This window comes from Stegostoma tigrinum, chromosome 17 (genome assembly GCF_030684315.1).
Source record: "Stegostoma tigrinum isolate sSteTig4 chromosome 17, sSteTig4.hap1, whole genome shotgun sequence".
NCBI classification, from domain to species: domain Eukaryota; kingdom Metazoa; phylum Chordata; class Chondrichthyes; order Orectolobiformes; family Stegostomatidae; genus Stegostoma; species Stegostoma tigrinum.
Genome location: NC_081370.1, coordinates 64,293,133 through 64,315,552, shown reverse-complemented (window position 1 = coordinate 64,315,552; position 22,420 = coordinate 64,293,133). Strand labels below are relative to the sequence as shown.

Below are 22,420 nucleotides of genomic sequence, written 5' to 3'. Positions count from 1 at the left end.
CCTTACCAGCAGAGAGACAACCATGAATCACTGTCCCTATTGTCTTTACAATGCAAATCGATTAGCGCATTTTGCTCTACGCCTGGTATGTGACCATAGCAATTATCTTTTTGGGGAAGTGATGGCCTAGTGGTATTGTCACTGGACCGATAATCCAGAGACTCAGATAATATTCTGAAGATCCTGGTTCGAATCCTGCCATGGCAAATGGTGAAGTTTGAATTCAATAAATATCTAGAATTAAGAGTCTAATGATGACTGTGAATCCATTGTTGACTGTTGGAGAAACCCATCTGGTTCACTGATGTCCTTTTGGGAACGACACTGCCATCCTTGTCTGGTCTGCCCTACAGGTGACTCCAGACCTATGTGGTGACTCTTTACTGCTCTCTGGACAGTTCTTGCTAGCCCTCTGGGCAGTTAGGGATGGGCATTAAATGCTGCCTAGCCAGCGACGCCCTCATCTCATGAATGAATGAAGGAAAAGTGAGTTCAATTCCTGTACGAGCTGAGGTTACCCTGAAGGTCCCTCCTTCTCAAAGTCCCCTCTCACCTGAGGTATGGCGACACTCAAGTTAAATTACCTCCATTCGTCTGCCTCGAAGGAAAGAGCAGCCCAGTGGTCTCCGGGATTATGACGATTTTTAAGTTTTATTCTCTTTACATTACCCCTTAAATGTATCATGCTTCTTAAAATATATTTTTATCTGATAGATGTTAAACACCAGTTATCATCATGGGGTAGCAAGATAACAATCTGTGTTTGGGAAATCTGGGAAGATGTTTATTTGACTATGTATTCAAAACGTCGACTCTCCTGCTCCTCTGCTGCCTTATCTGTATATTCCACCACCTTCCAGTAAAAGCGAGTTTTTGTACATAAACATAGCGGTTGACGCCGATGTTTTACATAAGTATTAAAATGTTTTAAATGTCAGTATGATCATTTTTTTTCAGCCTTTAGAGATTGAATCCTTGCTGAGCAGTGAGAATAATACTGAGCAAGTGAAGTTTCTGCTAATGGAAAAGAAACAACTGCAGAGTGAAGCCCAGGGTTACTTACAAGAGATTCACCGCAAAGAACAAGAATTTCAAAAACTGAATAGCAAGGTAACATATTTCTGCGGTTCAGTTCATGTAAAATGTTTCCTTTAAGCTTTCTATAACCTATGAATAAAGTATGAATTTAATTCTGAAGATTGTGCGGCTTACGATCTGATCAGCTCTTATTCACTAATTTGTTCTCACAGATTATCCAGAGCATTGAAGAGAGATCCACATTATCTAACCAGCTAAAAGTAGTCTGTCAGACTCTACGTGATACCCAGTCACGTTATGGGGATCTTCAGGATCGCTATTATCAACTGGAAAGACGGTACCAGGCAATGCGCTCATTGCCCAATGAAGAGCAAGTAAGTGGATGGGCTATCAAGTTACTTTATGATTCACTCATTTCATAGAACGTTGAACTGTACAGCACAGGAACGGACCCTTCGGCCCACAATATTGTGCTGAACATGATGGCAAATGAAACCAATCCCTTCTGCCTGCCCTTGGACCATACTATAGAAATTAATAGAATCCCTACAGTATGGAAACAGGCCATTCAGCTCAACAAGTCCACGCCAACTCTGAGGAGCATGACACCGAGACTCACCCCCGTGCTCTGTCCCTGTAACCTTGCATTTCCCACAGCTGATCCACTAAACATGCATATCCCTGGACAATAAGGGCAAATTAGCACGGCCAATCCACCTAAACTGCATAAATTTGGACGATGGGAGGAAACCAAAGAACCTGGTGAAAACCCACGCAGCCAAGGGGAGAATGTGCAAACTCCATGCAGACAGTTGCCCGAGCATGGAATTAAACCTGGGTCCCTAGTACTGAGGCAGCAGTGCCACCCACTGAGCCACTAAGTTTCCCCATATCTCTCCATTCCCCGCACATTTGTATGCTTATCTAAAAGTCCTTTAAATGCCCTTATTGTATCTGCTGTCATCACTACCTTGGCAGTATATTCCAGACTCCTATCATTTTTTGTGTAAAATAAAAATTTGCTCCTTGCATCTCCTTTTAACTTGCCCCCCTTAGCTTAAATGGATACCCTCAAGTCTGAAACATTTCAAATCTGGGGAGAAAGATTCTGACCGTCAACTCTATGTATATATCTCATAATTTGATACACTTCTATCAAGTCTCTCCTCAGCCTGTACCGCTCCGGAGAAAACAACACAAGCTTTTCCAGCCTCTTCTCACAGCTCATGTGCACTAATCTAGGCAGCATCCTAGTATACTTCTTCTGCACCCTCTCCAAAGCTTCCACATCCTTTCTGTAATATGGCGTCCAGAATTGAATGCAATATTCTAAGTGAGGCCTAACCAAAATCTTGGATAGCTGCAACATGACATCCTGATTCTTGTACTGGACCACTAAAGGGAAACATACCATATGCCTTCTTTACCACCCTATCTAATTGGTACCAACTTTCAGGAAGCTATGGACTTGAACCCCAAGATCCTTCTGTGCATCAGTGCTGTTCAGAGTCCTGCCATTAACTGCCCAGACACAATATGTTCCTGTTATGATGAAGGGCAAGGCTAGTAGGTGTAGGGAATGCTGGATGAATGGAGAAATTGAGCTTTTGGTCAAGAATAAGAAGGAAGCATATGTCAGGTATAGACAGCAGGGATCGAGTGATTCCCTAGAAGAGTATAAAAGCAGTCACAGCAAAAAGGGGGCATGAGATAGCTTTACATTAAGGACAAAACGGTAACCAAGGAGAAAATAGGGCCCCTTAAAGATCATTAAGGCCACCTGTGTGTAGAACCAGAAGAGATGAGGGAGATACCAAATGAGTATTTTGCACGTGTTTACTGTGTATAGACATAGGTCAGGAGCCGAAAGACTGAAGGCTGGCTAACGTGGTGCCATTATTTAAGAAGGGTGGTAAGAAAAAGCGACAGAACTGTAGACTAGTGAGCCTTTCTTCTGTGGTGGGCAAGTTGTGCTAGGGAATCCTGAGGGACAGGATTTACATGTAAGTGGAAAGGCAAGGACTGATTGGGGATAGTCAGTGTGACTTTGTGTGGGAAATCATGTCTCATGAACTTAATTGAGTTTTTTGAAGAAGTAACAAAGCAGATTAGAACATAGAACAGTACAGGCCTTTCGGCCCACGATATTGTGCTGACCTGTTATCCTCCTCTTAAGATCAAACTACCCTGCATACCCTACATTTTACTATCATAAGGATTGATGAGGGCAGGGCAATGGACATGACCTGTATGGATTTCTCCTGTCCCTCCAGAGGATCGAACACTCTGGACCACTGCTACACAACCATCAACGATGTCTATTGCTTAATCTGCCACCCACACTTCAGAAAATACGATCACAGCGCTGTGTTCCTCCTCCCAGCTTACAAGCAGAAGCTAAAATGGGAGAATCCTTCACGAAATGAAGTACAGTGCTGGTCTGAGGCAGCAGAAGACAGTCTCTGGGAACACTTGGACTCGTTGGACTGGATCGCATTCAAATATTCGGGAGAAAACCTAGACAAGTATGCCACCAGCACCACAGATTCATTAGCAAACACAGTGTACCAAAGAAATTAATCCGAGTGTTCTCCAGCCATAAACCTTTGATGAACCAGGAAACCCACTCCCTGCTGAAGAGCAGACTTGCAGCATTCAAGTCAGGTGACCCCAACCAAGACAGAAAATCCAGATATGGCCGTTCAAAGCCATCAGGGAGGCCAGGAAGCAGTAATGGACCAAGTTATGGACCCAAACCTACTAAACAGAACCCTGCTGTCTGTATCAAGGACTAAACGAAATTACAGGATACAAAATGAAACCGTGTAAGATAGCAGACTATGACACATTCCTCCCTAACACACTCAATGCTTTCTATGCAGAATTCCACGGTGTAGCAATACCTGCCCCAACATAGCTGTTCCCTCTGTCACCGCTTCAGAATTCAGATCAGTCTTCCTGGGAGTCAACCCATGGAAAGCAATGGGCCCGGACAGTGTCCCCAGCCAATCACTCAGATCCTGTGCGATCAACTGACGAAGGTATTCACCAACATAGTCAACTTCTCCCTCCAATAAGTCAAAGTCCCCACCTGCTTCAAGAATACCATCATATATCCCCGTACCCAAGAAAACAGATGCAGTGTGCCTTAATGACGACCGCACAAAGGCTCTGACTTCAGTAATCATGAAGTCCTTTGAGAGACTAGTCGTGGTTCTCATCAACTCCAGTCTGCCAACCTGCCTTGATCCCCTACTGACACAAAAGGTCCACAGAGGATGTCATATCCCTAGCCTTGCACTCATCCCTGGAACATCTGGACAACAAAGACACCTGCATGGGGCTCCTGTTCATTGACTATAACTCCGCCTTCAACACCATTATCCCGCCCAGACTGATCTCAGAACTGCGTGACCTTCGTCTTGGCTCCACCCTCTCCAACTGGATCCTTTGCTTTCTGACCCACAGGCCGCAATCACTGAGGATGAGTAACTGCACCTCCTCCAGAATAACACTCAACACTGGAGCCCACCACCCCCCCATCCCCAGGATGCTTCCTCAGTCGCCTACTGTACTCCCTGGACACCTACAACTGTGTTGCCAAATTCCGAACGAATGCCGTCTACAAGTTCACTGACGACACCACCCATTGTAGCACAAGACATTTAACAACAACAAGTGAAAGCACAGAAAGGAGTCAAAGGGCACCCACTTAAAAACAATCACTCAACTTCCCAGCAAGCTCCACTTCTTCCGCTCTCTGCTCCCGCTCTTTCTGCCGCTCTCTGCGGCAAAAGGGCCCGCTGGCTTCGAGGTAAGTACTTAAATAGCACTCACTCACCTTCCCGACTGCCTCTGTACTGCGACCTCACTTCCGCCCATCTCCCGCCGCTCTCTGCTGCAAAAAGCGGAGGGCCTTCAGACCATCTGCATGGGGAATGCAAGACTTCCAATTCCCCAGTTGCCAACACCTCATCTTTACCATGGTGTCCAGCCCCTATACACCCGCGTTCCCCATGGTCTCAGCCCAAAATGTCAGCCTTCCTGCCCCTTGGCTTGCTGTGTTCATCCAGCTCTACACCTTATCTCAGATTCTCCAGCATCTGCAGTTCCTACTGTCTCATTGACTATAAATGTTGGGAGGTCATATTGCAGCTGTACAAGACATTGTGTAGGCCACTGATGGAATACTGTTTGCAGTTCTGGTCTCCCTGCTATAGAAAGGATGTTGTGAAATTTGAAAGTGTTCAGAAAAAGATTTCCAAGGATATTGCCAGGGTTGGAGAGTTTGAGCTATAGAGAGAAGCTGAATAGATTGGGGGTATCTTCCCTGGAGAGTTGAAGGCTGAGGGGTGACCTTATAAAGGTTTATAAAATCATGAGGGGCATGGATAGAGTAAATAGATAAGGAGTCCCAAACTAGAGGTCATAAGCTGAAGGCGAGAGGGGTAAGATTTAAAAGAGAGCGAAGAACAAAGATAATTACAGCACAGGAACAGGCCCTTCGGCCCTCCAAGCCTGTGCCGATCAAGAGCCTCTGTCGAACCTGTCATCTATTTTCTAACGGTCTTTGTCCATTTGCTCCCTGCCCATCCATGTACCTGTCCAAATATATCTTAAAAGACGCTAATGTGCCTGCGTCTACCACCTCCGCTGGCAACGCGTTCCAGGCACCCACCACCCTCTGTGTAAAGAACTTTCCACGCATATTTCCCTTAAACTTTCCTCCTCTCACTTTGAACTCATGACCCCTAGTAATTGAGTCCCCCACTCTGGGGAAAAAGCTTTTTACTATCCACCCTGTCTATACCCCTCATGATTTTGTAGACCTCAATCAGGTCCCCCCTCAATCTCAGTCTTTCTAATGAAAATAATCCTATTCTACTCAACCTCTCTTCATAGCTAGCACCCTCCATACCAGGCATCATCCTGGCAAACCTTCTCTGCACCCTCTCTAAAGCATCCACATCCTTTTGGTAATGTGGCGACCAGAACTGTACACAGTACTCCAAATGTGGCTGAACTAAAGTCCTATACAACTGCACCATGACCTGCCAGCTCTTGTACTCAATATCCCGCCCAATGAAGGAAAGCATGCCATATGTCTTCTTGACCACCCTATTGACCTGCGTTGCCACCTTCAGGGAACAATGGACCTGAAATCCCAGATCTCTCTGTTCATCAATTTTCCCTAGGACTTTTCCATTTACTGTATAGTTTGCCCTTGAATTTGATCCTCCAAAATGCATCACCTCACATTTGCCCGGATTGAACTCCATCTGCCATTTATCTGCCCAACTCTCCAGTCTATCTATATTCTGCTGTAATCTCTGTATGTCCCCTTCACTATCTGCTACTCCACCAATCTTAGCGTCATCTGCAAACTTGCTGATCAGACCGCCGACACCTTCCTCCAAATCATTTACATATATCACAAACAACAGTGGTCCCAGCACAGATCCCTGTGGAACACCACTGGTCACAGGTCTCCAATTTGAGAAATTCCCTTCTACTAGTACTCTGTCTCCTATCGCCGAGCCAGTTTTTTATCCATCTAGCTAGCACAGCCTAGACCCCATGTGACTTCAGTTTCTCCATCAGCCTGCCATGGGGAACCTTATCAAACACCTTACTGAAGTCCATGTATATGACATCTACAGCCTTTCCCTCATCAATCAACTGTCACATCCTCAAAGAATTCTATAAAGTTGGTAAGACATGACCTTCCCTGCACAAAACCATGTTGCCTATCACTGATAAGCCCATTTTCTTCCAAATGGGAATCGATCCTATCCCTCAGTATCTTCTCCAGTAGCTTCCCGACCACTGACGTCAGGCTCACCGGTCGATAATTACCTGGATTATCCTTGCTGCCCTTCTTAAACAAGGGGACAACATTACCAAGTCTCCCGTCCTCCGGGACCTCACCCATGTCTAAGGATGCTGCAAAGATATCTGTTAAGGCCCTCGCTATTTCCTCTGTCGCTTCCCTCAGTACCCTGGGATAGATCCCATCCAGACCTGGGGACTTGTCCACCTTAATATCTTTTAGGATACCCAACACTGCCTCCTTCCTTATGTCAACTTGACCTAGAGTAAGCAAACATCTATCCCTAACCTCAACATCTGTCAGTCCCTCTCCTTGGTGAATACCGATGCAAAGTACTCGTTAAGAATGTCAGAGATAATGGGAACTGCAGATGCTGGAGAATCCAAGATAATAAAGTGTGAAGCTGGATGAACATAGCAGGCCAAGCAGCATCTCAGGAGCACAAAAGCTGACGTTTTCGGCCTAGACCCTTCATCAGAGAATGTCACCCATTTTCTCTGACTCAGCGCATAACTTTCTTTCTTTGTCCTTAAGTGGCCAGTCCTTTCTCTGGTTACCCTCTTGCTCTTTATATATGAATAAAAGGCTTTGGGATTTTCCTTAACCATGTTTGCCAGCAATATCTCTTGTCCTCTCTTAGCCCTCTTAATCCCTCGTTTCAGATTCGCTCTACATTCCAGATATTCTTGCAAAGCTTCGTCTGTCCTCAGTCGCCTAGACCTCATGTATGCTTCCTTTTTCCTCTTGGCTAATCTCACAATTTCACCTGTCATCCATGGTTCCCTAATCTTGCCATTTCTATTCCTCATTTTCACAGGAACATGTCTCTCCTGCACGCTAATCAACCTCTCCTTAAAAGCCTCCCACATGTCAAATGTGGATATACCTTAAAACAGTTTCTCCCAGTTTACATTCCTCAGATCCTGCCGAATCTTGGTATAGTTGGCCTTCCCCCAGTTTAGTACTCTTCCTTTAGGGCCACTCCCATCCTTGTCCATGAGTATTGTAAAACTTATGGAATTGTGGTCGCTATTTCCAAAGTAGTCCCCTACTGTAATATCAACCACCTGGCCAGGTTCATTCCCCAACATCAGGTCCAGTATGGCCCCTTCCCGAGTTGGACTAAATACAGTACTGCTCTAGAAAACCTCCTGGACACACCTTACAAATTCTGCTCCATCTTGACCCCTAACACTGAGTGAATCCCAGTCAATGTTGGGAAAATTAAAATCTCCCATCACCACCACCCTGTTTCTCCTACACCTTTCCGTTATCTGTTTACATATTTGTACCTCTATCTCACGCTCACTGTTGGGAGGCCTGTAGTACAGCCCCAACATTGTTACTGCATCCTTCCTATTTCTGAGTTCTACCCATATTGCCTCACTGCTTGAGCCCTCCATGGGGCCCCCCCTTCAGTGTGACTGTGATATCGTCTTTGACCAGTACTGCAACTCCTCACCCCTTTTACCTCCCTCTCTATCCCGCCTGAAGCATCGATATCCTGGGACAACTAGTTGCCAATCATGCCCTTCCCTCAACCAAGTCTCGGTAATAGCAATAAAATCATACTTCCAGGTACCGATCCAAGCCCTAAGCTCATCTGCCTTGTCTACGACACTTCTCGCATTAAAACAAATGCACCTCAGACCATTTGTCCCTTTATGTTCATCATCTGCTCCCCGACTACTATTCCCTTTAGTCACACTGACTCCATTATCTAGTTCCCTACCGGCTATCGTTACCACCTCTTTTCTGTCCAATATTTGGTTCCCATCCCCTGCCACATTAGTTTAAACCCTCCCCCACAGCATTAACAAAAGCACCCCCAAGGACATTGGTTCCAGTCCGGCTCAGGTGTAGACCGTCCAATTTGTAATAGTCTCACCGTCCCCAGAACCGGTTCCAATGTCCCAAAAATCAGAGCCGCTCCCTTCTACACCATCTCTCAAGCCACGCATTCATCCTGATCATTCTTTCATTTCTTTCAGCAATCCTGAGATTACTACCTTTGAGGTCCTACTTTTTAACTTGGCTCCTAACTCCCTAAATTCCGCTTGTAGGACCTCATCCCGTTTTCTGCCTATATCATTGGTCCCTATATGCACCACGACAACTGGCTGTTCACCCTCCCTCTTCAGAATGTTCTGCAGCCGATCGGAGACATCCTTGACCCGTGCACCTGGGAGGCAACATACCATTCGGGAGTCCCATTTTCGACCGCAGAACCGCCTGTCTACTCCCCTTACAATTGAATCCCCAATGACTATTGCCCTTACACTCTTTTTCCTGCCCCTCTGTACAGCAGAGCCAGCCACGGTGCCATGAACCTGGCTACTGCTGCCTTCCCCTGGTGAGCCATCTCCCCCAACAGTATCCAAAACGGAATACCTGTTTTGGAGGGAGATGACCGCAGGGGACACCTGCACTGCCCTCCTGCTCTTCCTCTGCCTTTTGGTCACCCATTCGCTATCCCCCTCGGCAATCCTAATCTGCGGTGTGACCAAATTGCTAAACGTGCTATCCACGACCCCCTCAGCATCGCATATGCTCCAAAGTGAGTCCATCCGCAGCTCCAGAGCCGTCATGTGGTCTAACAAGAGCTGCAGCTGGACACACTTGCTGCACGTGAAGGAGTCAGGGACATCAGCCCTGTCCCTGAGCTCCCACATTGAGCATGAGGAGCACAACACGGAAGGACCTACAGGGCAACTTTTTCATGCAGAAGGTGGTGCATGTATGGAATGAGCTACCAGAGGAAGAGGCGGAGGCTGATACAGTTACAACATTTGAAAAATATCTGGATGGGTATATGACTAGGAAGGGTTTAGAGGGATGTTGGCAAATGGCACTCGATTTACTTCGGACATCTGGTCAGCATGGATGAGTTGGACTGATGGATCTGTTACGATGCTGGATATCGCTATGTTGTATTCAATGTCCCAAAGTGCAGTACCTCTCACTGAGTAGGATTAATCTCCATATGTCATTTCTCTGCCCATTTCTACAGTCGATCTATATTCCGCTGTATCGTTTGACAACCTTCCCAACTGTCCACTACTCCACCAATCTTTGTATCGTCTGCAAACATATTAACCCACCCTTCTACGTTTTCATCTAAATCATTTATATATCGCTCAAACGACAGAGGTCCCAGTATGGTTCCCCGCGGAACACCACTATTCATGGACCGCCTGCCCAAAAAAAACTACTCCTAATCCTCCACAACTGCTCTCGTGGCTAGCGAGGATACACAGAACTTGGTCAAGGCGCCAACAATCTCCTCTCTTGCCTCTCTCAGTAAACTGGGGTAGGTACTATTGGGCCCTAAGGATTTATTCACCTTAATGCTCTTCAGGAGATCCAAAGCCATTTCTTTCTTGATTTACTTCTCAACGTTAAAAAAGTTTGAAAAGTAGATGCACAAAGTTGAAATGGTAAAGCGAAGATTAGGACAGGAAACCTTAGGAAGAACATAAAGAATGAGGCAATTGTTTGGCCCTGTTTTGAATACGTATCGTAAAAATACCTTTTTATTAGTGTTGAGTAGTTTAATGCATCTGTATATTCTAAATATGTAATTATGTTCACTATTCAATAGATATAGCATTAGAGTCCAGTGATATGAAGAAAGTGTCATTGCATTTGTTAAATACCAGATTCAACTGATGTTGCATAAGAACAATCACAGCACTGACCTTGAATTCCACTTCAGTCCAGATGGAAGCTTGTTTTTGGGCTAAGCACTATCGAATTCACACCTAATTGCTGGCCATTGCTGCTCTGTAACTCTTGCACATCTTTCAGAAGTTTAGCGCTTTAACCTTTATATACTTTCCTCTTAATTTGATATTTCTTTAGAAGATTGACTTGACGGTGCTGATTGGTCATGTGGTTTGAATTTGAAAGCCACCTGTAATTGAAAGTTGGCATGGAGCCAGAGATTTGGAATCTGCAAACACCTGACTGTGTCACTGTTTTCCACCTGACTGTGTCACTGTTTTCCACCTGACTGTGTCACTGTTTTCCACCTGACTGTGTCACTGTTTTCCACCTGACTGTGTCACTGTTTTCCACCTGACTGTGTCACTGTTTTCCACCTGACTGTGTCACTGTTTTCCACCTGACTGTGTCACTGTTTTCCACCTGACTGTGTCACTGTTTTCCACCTGACTGTGTCACTGTTTTCCACCTGACTGTGTCACTGTTTTCCACCTGACTGTGTCACTGTTTTCCACCTGACTGTGTCACTGTTTTGTGCTCATGTTACCAGCCACTTGTGAGCCCAAGCCTAGATGCAGGCAGGTTTGTGAATAGAACACAACACAATGGAGTCAGCAGGAAACATCTCCACACCTTAGTTTAAGACTGAAGGGAGTGTTATGGACTAGACCCCCTCAAAATGTATCAAGAAGATAGCATAAACCCGAACTTTTTATATTTGAAGACAAGTGTAATGCGCTGTATTCCAGATAAGATTTAATTGGTCCACCACTGGGCTTTAAGCAAAGCATACTTTATTCTTACACCACAGTTAAAATACAAACAAAAAAGAAAAATTGTCAAACCTTGATTCTGCTGAGGCACCCAAGCATTAAATAATACATTATTTTGTTATCAACTGGAGGGGACCAGTATCCTGGCAGCCAGATTTACTCACGCTACAAAGGAGGGTTTAAACTAGATTGGCAGGGACGTGGAATCCTTAGCAGCAGGGAGGCCAGTGCGAGGCTGGAAAGAGTTACAGTAATCAGAGTTGAAGAGACATGTCAGGCTGGAACACGACAAGAAGCGAGGAATGCCCCTGTTGGATTAAATTGCATTTCTTTCAATGCAAGATGGCTGACGGGCAAGGCTGAAGAACTCAGTGTGGATTGATACATGGGACCGGAGTATTATAGCCATTACAGAAGCACGGCTAAGGGAAGGACAGGACATTTCTGCAGAAAGGTCCCAACCCAAAATGTCAGCTTTCCTGCTCTGCTGATGCTGTCTGTCCTGCTGTGTTCCTCCAGCTCCACACTCTGTTATCACTGGCAGCTTAATATGCTTTAGGCTGGACAAAGGTGGAGGAAAGAGGGGAGGGGGAGTTACATTTTTGATTAAGGTTTCTATCTCAGCAGTAGTCAGAACTGAGGGATCATCCAGTGGGGCTTTGTGGGTGAAGCTAAGACATAAGAAGGGGATGGTGACATTAATGGTTTTGTACTGTAGGCCCCCCAAATAGTCAACGGGATTTAGAGAAACAAATAAGCAGGGATACTGAGGAGACTTGCAGGAGCAACAGGGTTGTCATAGTAGTTGATTTTAATTTTCCTAACATAGACTGGGACTGCCATTGTATTAAGGGCTAATATGGAGTACAGTTTGTTAAGTGTGTTCAGGAAAGTTTCCTCAAGCAATATATAGAAGATCCAAGATAATAAAATGTGAGGCTGGATGAACACAGCAGGCCAAGCAGCGTCTCAGGAGCACAAAAGCTGACGTTTCGGGCCTAGACCCTTCATCACCTCTCTGATGAAGGGTCTAGGCCCGAAACGTCAGCTTTTGTGCTCCTGAGATGCTGCTTGGCCTGCTGTGTTCATCCAGCCTCACATTTTATTATCTTGGAATTCTCCAGCATCTGCAGTTCCCATTATCTCTGATATAGAAGATCCAATTCAGTTAGGGGCAAAACCCGACCTACTCATGGAAAATAGGCAGGACTGGTGAATGAGTTGACAGTAGAGGACCACTTTGGGACCACTGTCTGTAGTTCAGTTAATATTAAAATAGCTATGGAGAGGGACATAATTGGTCCACAGGTTCAGGTTCTAACTTGGGGCAAGGGAATTTTGATGGAATTAGACAGGAGCATGCTGGGGTTGATCGGAGTATATTGTTCGCAAAAGGACCTCCGGCAAGTGGGTGGCCTTTAAAAGTGTAATAATTAGAGTTCAAGGTCTACGCATTCCTTCCAGGGTGAAGGGCAAGGTTAGCAGGAGTAGCGAACCCTGGCTGACAAGCGATACTGAGGTTTTGACCAGAAAAGCCATGGTTCCAGTATAGGTAGCTGGTATCAAGGAATCCCTGGAGGTATATAGGGGATACAGATAACACAGTGTGGCGCTGGAGGAGCACAACAGGCCAGGCAGCATCAGAGGAGCAGTAAAGCTGACATTTCGGATTGGGACCTTCTTCAGAAATGGGTCCCAACCCAACATGTCAGCTTTCCTGTTCTTCTGAGGCTGCCTGGCCTGCTGTGTTCCTTCATTTCCACACTGTGTTATCTCAGGCTCCAGCATCAGCAGTTCTTGCTATCTTTATAGGGGATACAGGAGTTTGCTGAAAAAGGAAATCAAGAGGGTGAAAAGACGGCACAAGATAGCTTTGGCTGAGAACATTAGGGTGAATCCATAGAGATTCTTTAAATATATTAAGGGAAAAAGAATAACTCGAGAGAGAATAGGACCCCTCAAGAGCCAAAGTGGACATGTATGTGTGGGACTGCAGGAGATGGGCAAGGTCCTCAATGAATATTTGTCCTGTGCTTACTGTGGAGAAAGACATGAAGCTTGGGAACTTAAGGAAGTTAGGGTAATATCTTGGACGCGGTCCATTTTACTATAGAGGTGGTGTTGGACATACTAGAATGTATGAAAGTGGATAAATCTCCTGGTCCTGACCAGATATATCCAAGAACCCTGCAAGAGGCTAAAGAAGAAATTGCGGAGACCCTGGCTGATATATTTGTATCATCTTTCGCCACCAAAGACTGGAGGGTAGTGAATGTTGTGCCCTTATTCAAGAAGAGCTGCAAAGAAAAACCTGGGAATTATCGACCAGTAAGCCTAACATCTGTGCTAGGTAAGTCACTTGAGAAGATTCTGAGATCAGATATACATGCATTTGGAAAGACAGTGTTTGATTAGGAGTAATCAGCATGGCTTTGTGCACGGGAGATCATGCCTCACAAATTTGTTAGAGTTCTTTGATGAAGTGACCAGGAAGATTGAGAAGGGCAGGGCTGTAGTCGTAGTCTGCATGGATTTCAGTAAGGCTGTACATGTTAGGTTGCTCTGGAAGGTTAGATCACATGGAATCTAGGATGAGCTGATAAATTGGATGCACAGTTGGCTTGATGGTACAAAACAGAGAGTAATAGTGAAAGGATACTTGGTGGACTGGAGACCTGTGACGAGTGGTGTGCCTCAGGGATCGATGCAAGGCCCATTGCTGTTTGTTATTGTGGGAGTGACCTCAGTGTCTGAGGCAAGAAGACTCTGAAGGCAACAGGAATTCAGCAGGAACAGCAATGTATTCGAGCAGCAATTGATTACAGCATGGAGAGGAGCTAAAGATCATCACACAAGACAAACGAGCTCACGCAGCCAACAGAGCAACACGATATTTCTACTTTCTTAAATCTAAATTATGTAAATCTACAGATTAACTTACAATGCACTTGATCATATTCAGTGCACAAGTCAGTCAAATGGGTGGCGATTACATCAAAGCTGTAGATCAAGTGACCTAGAGAGTTAATCACATTACATCAGATCTGCAAATTAAATATATCAAATTTATAATTCAATTAACTAGGCATTTTGATTACATCAAGTTGTGTATCACGTATCTACAAGTCAGATTCAAGCATGCAGTGCCCGTTCATTTCTGTGGTCACTTGCTTATCTTGTAACCTTTGCCCCTGAATATCCTGTGGTCTCCTATGGTTCTGCCCAGCTTACCCAAATGAGTTAGCAAGCAGCGTGTTTACATGGCATGTCTTCAGTAGTGCAGAGAATCAATTACCTTAAAACATTCTATAGTTTTGTGAGATATTAGATTATAAGTTGCTTTACTTCTGTATTAAAGAGCTCTTTTTTAACCACTCCATTCACAAGCAGCCTATCGATGCTACCACCGTGTTCTCATTCATTCATAAATTTTACTGAACAATCAACAGCACATTATGTTACTATTACCGTATTTCTTTCTTTCATTGAGCCGCGGTCTTGTAATATATTTCACTATTAAAGGTAGGCTAAATTAAAACATTCCTTCTACCCCATACTGCACTTCCACAGTTTAACTCTTTCCTGGCCGCATGCTGCTAGCAGTGTCCAGACCTGTCTGTACATCACAGGCTATCCCTAACTATGTGTTAATTTTGTAAGCTGTTCAGAACAATACCGTTCCAGACACTCTGTTACCCGAAACCATGAAAGGATTATAATATTAATCAGGCCTTAAAACAATCCACTGGTACTTGATTAGTTTACAGGACAACAAACAAGTTTTTTCCATTAGTGTGTGCCTGTGAGATACACATTGAATAGGGCCTCTTATCTCCTGTAGGAAACTTACTATCAATAGCGCTCCCATAAAATTACATGAATGAATGAGTAAACCGGCAATAGTGACTGAAATCTCAGGACCCAGCTGCAGTAATCAGTTTACGGTCCCATCTGCTTTTATTAAACAGAAGAACACAAGAGGTGTACAACTCAAGGACAGATCCTTTGGCTCCAGACCTGTGCTGATCATGCGGCCCTGACTAAACTGGGGAAAAAAAACAAACCTACTGCCCTTATTCAGTCCATATCCCTCTATTCCTTCCCTATTCATGTAACCAACCAGATGCTTCTTAAATATCGTCAACATGCCTTCCTCCACCACCTCTGTGCATTCCAGGCTGTTCCAACTCGCTGCGTGAAAAACTTCCTTCACACAGCTCCTTTAAACTTTTGCCTTCTCACCTTCAACCTGTTCCCCCTTGTAATTGAAAATTCAACTTTGGGAAAAAGCTTTTGAGTATCCACCCTATCTGTGCCTGTCATAATTTTGCAGACCTCTGTAAGGTCTCCTCTCAGCCACCGTCTTTCTGGTGAAAACAATCCTGGTCTTTTTAACCTTTCTTCATAGTCAGTGGAGACCAGGCAACATCCTGGTGAATCTTCTTTGCAGTCTCTCCAAAGCTTCCATGTTCTTCTGGTAACGTGGGAACCGAAACTGCACACTGTACTCCAAATGTGGCCTAACAAGGGTTTTCTATAGCTGCACCATGTTTTGCCAGCTCTTGTACTCCATGTCCCGGCTGATGAAGGCAAGCATGCCATATGCAGCCTTAATCACTTTGGCCACCGGTGTTGCCACTTTTAGGGAACTGTGGACCTGCACACCCAGATCCATCTGAATGTTAATGTTCCTAAGGGTTCTGCCATTTACAGTATAATACACACCTAAATTTGATCCTCCAAAATGCATCACCTTGTATTAGTCTGGATAAATCTCCATTTGCCATTTCTGTACTCAAGTCGCCAACCTATCTATATCCTGTTGTATCCTTTCATAATCATGAGCACTGTCAGCAACTCCATCAATCTTCGTGTCACCTGCAAACTTACTAATCAGATCACCTACATTTTCCTCCAGATCATAACAGAGGACCCAGGACTGATCCCTTTGGAACACCACTAATTATCCGTCTCCACCCTGGAAAAACACCTTTCCACTGCTGCCCTCTGTCTTGTATGACCAAGTCAGTTTTGTATCATTCAAACCAGCCCACTCTGTAGCCCATGTGATTTTAGTTTTTCAACCAATCTGCCATGTGAGACTTTATCAAAATGCCTTACTAAAGCCCATATAAACAACATCCACAGCTCTTCCCTCATCAAGCATCTTTCTCACCTCTTCAAAAAATTTGGCCAGTTTGGTGAGACATGACATTCCCTGTACGAAATCATGCTGTCTGTCACTAACCAGTCCATTTTCTTCCAAATATGCACATATCCTGTCCCTCAGTATTTTGTCCCAAAAGCTTCCCCACTACAGATGACAAACTTGCTGGCCTGTAATTTCCTAGATTTTCCCGGCTTCATTTTTTAAACAAGGGAACCACATTGGCTAATCTCCAGTCCTCTGGAACCTCACCTGTGGTTAAAGAGGATGTGAAGATATGTGCTAATGCCTCAGCTATTTCTTCCTCTGCCTCTCACCACAACCTGGGATAGACCCCATCTGGCCCTGGGCTTTTGTCTACCTTAATGCAATTTAGGATACTGAAAACTTCCTCCTTTAATATGACGTTCTCGAGAGTATTCACACATTCACCCCGAACATCAACATCAGTCATGTCCTTCTCCTCGATGAATACTGATGTAAAGTACTTATTAAGGACCTCTCCCACTTCCTGTGGCTCCATGTATAACTTCTCTCATTTGCCCTTGATTGGGTCTGTTCTTTGCCCAATTACCCTTTTTGTCCTAATATATGCATAAAAACCTTCGGTATTCTCCTTGATCCTGTTTGCTACAGTTGTTTCAGCAGCTGGAGTCCGGGAGGAAGCCTGCAGGTAGCCTGAGAAGGTAAGCTTTTCTATTATAAAAGTCTTACCTCACCTGACTGCGGCTTTTCAGTTGTTTCAGCGGCGGGAGTCTGGGAGGAAGCACAAGAGCAGCCATGGAAGGTAAGCTTCCACCCAATAAATTTGGGAGTTAACTGATACCTGAAATACTACACGCATAGTGTCTCCCAACCTTCAACCTCCTCTAACCTAATAATAACGACTAAGTGTGGTGAGCAGGTAAGCTATTTGCATTTTTTTTCCTCCTCTCTTTGTTACCTTTTCGGGGTGATCACCTAGACACCAAATCCTCTGGGAGCAGGTCGGAAAGCAAAGCCAGAGTCTGCGCAGGTTGAGCAGGAGCGGACATGAGACAGCTGAGTAAGTGAGGTAATATTTTTGGGCAGTTGCTTTCCCCAAAACACTACATAGGCAGTGTCTCCCACCCGTCGTCCTCCTCTAAGCAAAAAAAAACGTTTGAGTGCCGATTTGGTAAGGTAACTAGTTTTTTTTCAATAGCCTGTTTGGGAATTCAGAACAGTGGGAATGGATATTAGGGCAGTTGCATGCTCCTCCTGTAGAATGTGGAAGGTAAGGGTCATCACTAGTGTCCCCACTGACTTCATCTGTGGGAAGTGCACCCAACCACATCAGGGAACTAGAGCTGAATGAACTTCGGATCATTCGGGAGGCTGAGGGGGTAATTGAGTGGAGCTACAGGTAGGTAGTCACACCTCAGGTACAGGAAAAAGGTAGATGGGTTACAGTCAGGAGCTGGCAAAGGAACAGGCAGACAGCTCAGGGATTCCCTGTGGCCATGCCCCTCAATAACAAGTATACTGTTTTGGATACTGTTGAGGGAGACGACTTACCAGGGGTAAGCCATGTGGTACAGGTCTCTGACACAGAGTCTGTCCCTGTTGCTGAGAAGGGAAGCGGGGAGAGGAGGAGAACATTAGTCATTGGGGACTCCAAAGTTAGGGAGACAGATGGGAGATTCTGTGGGAGCGAGGGAGACTCGTGGTTGGTGTGTTGCCTCCCAGGTGTCAGGGCCTGTGATGTCTCAGATCGTGTTTTCAGGATCTTTGAGGGGGAGGGGAACAGCCCCAGGGCCATGGTCCACAAAGGCACCAATGACGTAGGTAGGAAAAGGGATGAGATGAGAAATTCAAGAAGCTAGGATGGAAGCTTAGAGCTAGAACAAACAGAGTTGTCATCTCTGGTTTGTTACCCATGCCACGTGCTAGCGAGGCGAAGAATAGGGAGGGAGAGCAGTTGAACACGTGGCTACAGGGATGGTGCAGGAGGAAGGGATTCAGATACCTGGGTAACTGGGGCTCGTTCTGGGGTAGGTGGGACTTCTATAAATGAGATTGTCGACACCTGAACCAGAGGGGTACCAATATCCTGGAGGGAAATTTGCTAATGCTCTTTGGGAGGGTTTAAACTAATTCAGTAGGAGGTTGGGAACCTGAATTATAGCTCCAGTGAGCAGGAGGTTGAGAGTAATGAGGTCATGAATAAGGTTTCAAGGTTGCAGGACTGTACCGGTCGGCAGGAAGGTGGTTTGAAGTGTGTCTACTTCAATGCCAGGAGCATCTGGAATAAGGTGGGTGAACTTGCAGCATGGGTTGGTACTTGGGACTTCGATGTTGTGGCCATTTTGGAGACATGGATAGAGCAGGGGCAGGAATGGTTGTTGCAGGTTCCAGGGTTTAGACATTCCAGTAAGATCAGGGAAGGTGTTAAGAGGGCGAGGTGTGGCATTGTTAATCAATGACAGTATTACAGTGGCAGAAAGGACGTTTGATGAGGACCCATCCACTGAGGTGGTATGGGCTGAGGTTAGAAACAGGAAAAGAGAGGTCACCTTGTTGGGAGTTTTCTATAGGCCTCCGAAAAGTTCCAGAGATATAGAGGAAAGAATTGCAAAGATGATTCTGGATAGGAGCGAAAGTAACAGGGCAGTTGTTATGGGGGACTTTAAATTCCCAAATATTAATTGAAATTGCTATCGTTTGAGTACTTCAAATGGGTCAGTTTTTGTCTAATGTGTGCAGGAGGGTTTCCTGACATAGTGTGTAGCTGGGCCAAGAAGAGGCGAGGCAAAATTGGATTTGTTACTGGGTAATAAACCAGGCCAGGTGTTAGATTTGGAGGTAGGTGAGCACTTTGATGATAGTGACCACAATTTGGTTACATTAACTTTAGCGATGGAAAGGGATAGGTATATACCGCAGGGCAAGAGTTATAACTGGAGGAAAGGCAATTATGCAAGATTTGAGATGCATAGGATGGGGAAGGAAACTGCAGAGGCTGGGCACAATTGAAATGTGGAGCTTGATCAAGGAACAGCTACTGTGTGTCGTTGATAAGCATGTACCTGTCAGGCAGGGAGGAAGTGGTCGAGCGAGGGAACTGTGGTTTACTAAAGAAGTTGAATCTCTTGTCAAGAGGAAGAAGGAGGCTTATGTAAAGATGAGATGTGAAGGCTCAGTTAGGGCACTTGAGAGTTCCAATTAGCCAGGAAGGAACTAAAGAGGGAGCTAAGAAGAGCCAGTAGGGGTACATGAGAAGTCTTTGGCAGTTAGGATCAAGGAAACCCTAAAGCTTTCTATAGGTATATCAGGAATAAAAGAATGACTAGAGTAAGATTACGGCCAGTCAAGGACAGTAGTGGGAAGTTGTGTGTGGAGTCCGAAGAGATAGGAAAGGCGCTAAATGAATATTTTTCGTCAGTATTCACACAGGAAAAAGATCATGTTGTCAAGGAGAATACTGAGATACAGGCTATTAGACTGGACGGGGTGGAAAGTGTGAAGATAGATAAGTCCCCTGGGCCGGATGGGATTTATCCTAGGATTCCCTGGGAAGCTAGGGAAGAGATTGCAGAGCCTTTGGCATTGATCTTTGTGTCGTCATTGTCTACAGGAATAGTGCCAGAAGACTGGAGGATAGCGAATGTTGTCCCCTTGTTCAAGAAGGGGAGTAGAGACAACCCTGGTAATTATCGACCAGTGACCTTTGGTTGTGGGTAAAGTGTTGGAGAGGATTGTAAGAGATAGGATTTATAATCATCTAGAAAGGAATGATTCGATTATGGATAGTCAACACAGTTTTGTGAAGGGTTGGTCGTACCTCACGCACCTGATTGAGTTCTTTGAGAAGGTGACTAAACAGGTGGATGAGCACTTGGTGTGGTGTATATGGATTTCAGTAAAGCATTTGATAAGGTTCCCCATAGCGAGTTTTGAGAAGATTTGTAGCTCAGGTTGAGGTTCTGGATGTAAGTTTGCTCGCTGAGCTGGAAGGCTCGTTTTCAGACGTTTTGTCACCATTCTAGTTAACATCATCAATGAGCCTCCGACGAAGCTCTGGTGTTATGTCCCGCTTTCTATTTATCTGTTTAGGTTTCCTTGGGCTGGTGATGTCATTTACTGCGTTGGTGATGTCATTTCCTGTTCTTTTTCTCGGAGGATGGTAGATTGGCTCCAAATCAATGTGTTTGTTGATGGAATTCCGGTTGGAATGCCATGCTTCTAGGAATTCTCGTGCATGTCTCTGTTTGGCTTGTCCTAGGATGGATGTGTTGTCCCAATCAAAGTGGTGTCCTTCCTCATCTGTATGTAAGGATACGAGTGATAGTGGGTCATGTCGTTTTGTGGCTAGTTGATGTTCATGTATCCTGGTGGCCAGCTTTCTGCCTGTTTGTCCAATGTAGTGTTTGTCACAGTTCTTGCAAGGTATTTTGTAAATGACATTTGTTTTGCTTGTTGTCTGTATAGGGTCTTTTAAGTTCATTAGCTGCGGTTTTAGTGTGTTAGTGGGTTTGTGGGCTACCATGATGCCAAGAAGTCCGAGTAGTCTGGCAGTCATTTCCGAGATGTCTTTGATGTAGGGGAGAGTGGTTATGGTTTCTGGGCACGTTTTGTCTGTTTGTTTCGGTTTGTTGCTGAGAACTTGGTGGCCTGTGTTCATTGGGTACCTGCGATAGGGTTGGATGCGAAGGATATGGGGTAGATGTCATAGGTAGGATCTTTACTCAGAGAGTCGTAAGGGCATGGAATGCCTTGCCTGCAACAGTTGTAGACTCGCCAACTTTAAGGGCATTTGAATGGTCATTGGATAAACATATGGACGATAACAGCATAGCGTAGATTAGATGGGCTTTGGATTGGTTTCACAAGTCGGCGCACCATCGAGGGCCGAAGGGATGTACTGCGCTGTAATGTTCTGTGTTCTAAAGGCATTTTAGCCTTCTTAATTCTGAGCTTAAGTTACTTACTAATTTCTCTAAGCTCCTCAAGGGTTTTGACAGGTTGAAGCTGCCTAGACCTATCGTATGAGAGATAATGGGAACTGCAGATGCTGGAGAATTCCAAGATAATAAAATGTGAGGCTGGATGAACACAGCAGGCCAAGCAGCATCTCAGGAGCAATTACAATTTCCTTGTTGTCCATGGTTCCTGAATCCTCCCGTTTTTATCCTTCAGTTTTGCAGGAGCATGCATGTCCTGCACTTTAATCATTTGGAGGTCTTTAAAAGCTCCCAGATGCCAGCGTAGATTTGCCTTTTAAAAAAGCCGCTCCCAATCCACATTCCCCAGTGCTTGTCTAATTTGGATTAAATCGGCCCTTACCCAATTAGGCACCCTCATCCAAGGACCACTCTTCTTGTCTATAAATAGTTGAAATCTTTTGGAGTTATGGTCACTAAGCCCAAAATGCTCTCCTACTGAAAACATCGATCACCTGCCCTGGCTCATTCCCTAATACTAAAACTAGTGTGATCTCCTCTCTGGTTGAATTGTCAACAAACTGTCTCAAAAAGCCCTCTTGGACCTATCTAACAAATTGCTCTCCAGCCAAACCCCTGGCTTTAAGAGAGTCCCAGACACTCAGAGGAAAGTTGAAGTCACCCACACGACTATCATGCTGTTTTACATCTTGCTAGTATCTGACTACATATCTGCTCCTCTGTCTCACGTGGGCTGGTGGAAAGTCTGTAGAGAACTCCAGCATTGTGATTTAACCTTCCTATTCCTAAGATCCACCTATGATTCCTCCAATGTGTCCTCCCTCAACACAGCTGTGATGTGATCCCTAACCAGCAACGCAACCCCTTTTGTTTCCCTTTCTTCCCATCTAAAACAGTGATGTGCTCAAATGTTAAGCTGCCAGTCATGCCCCTCCTTTAACCATGTCTCCGTAATGGCAGTAGCATC

At 45.0% G+C, this 22,420-nt stretch overlaps 1 protein-coding gene across 3 annotated transcripts in view; it reads left to right on the top strand.

Moving 5' to 3' along the window:
- Positions 1-22,420, top strand: part of LOC125459525 (golgin subfamily B member 1-like) — a 114,649-nt gene that overhangs the window by 63,746 nt on the left and 28,483 nt on the right. For 2 of the 3 annotated variants that reach the window (XM_059652216.1, XM_059652215.1), the window contains 2 exons: positions 958-1,110; positions 1,251-1,412. In XM_059652216.1, the coding sequence (XP_059508199.1) occupies positions 958-1,110; positions 1,251-1,412 (315 nt within the window). Of the gene's footprint in view, positions 1-957; positions 1,111-1,250; positions 1,413-3,311; positions 3,678-22,420 lie in introns of those variants that run through there. The other variant, XM_059652217.1, reaches the window with a different exon arrangement.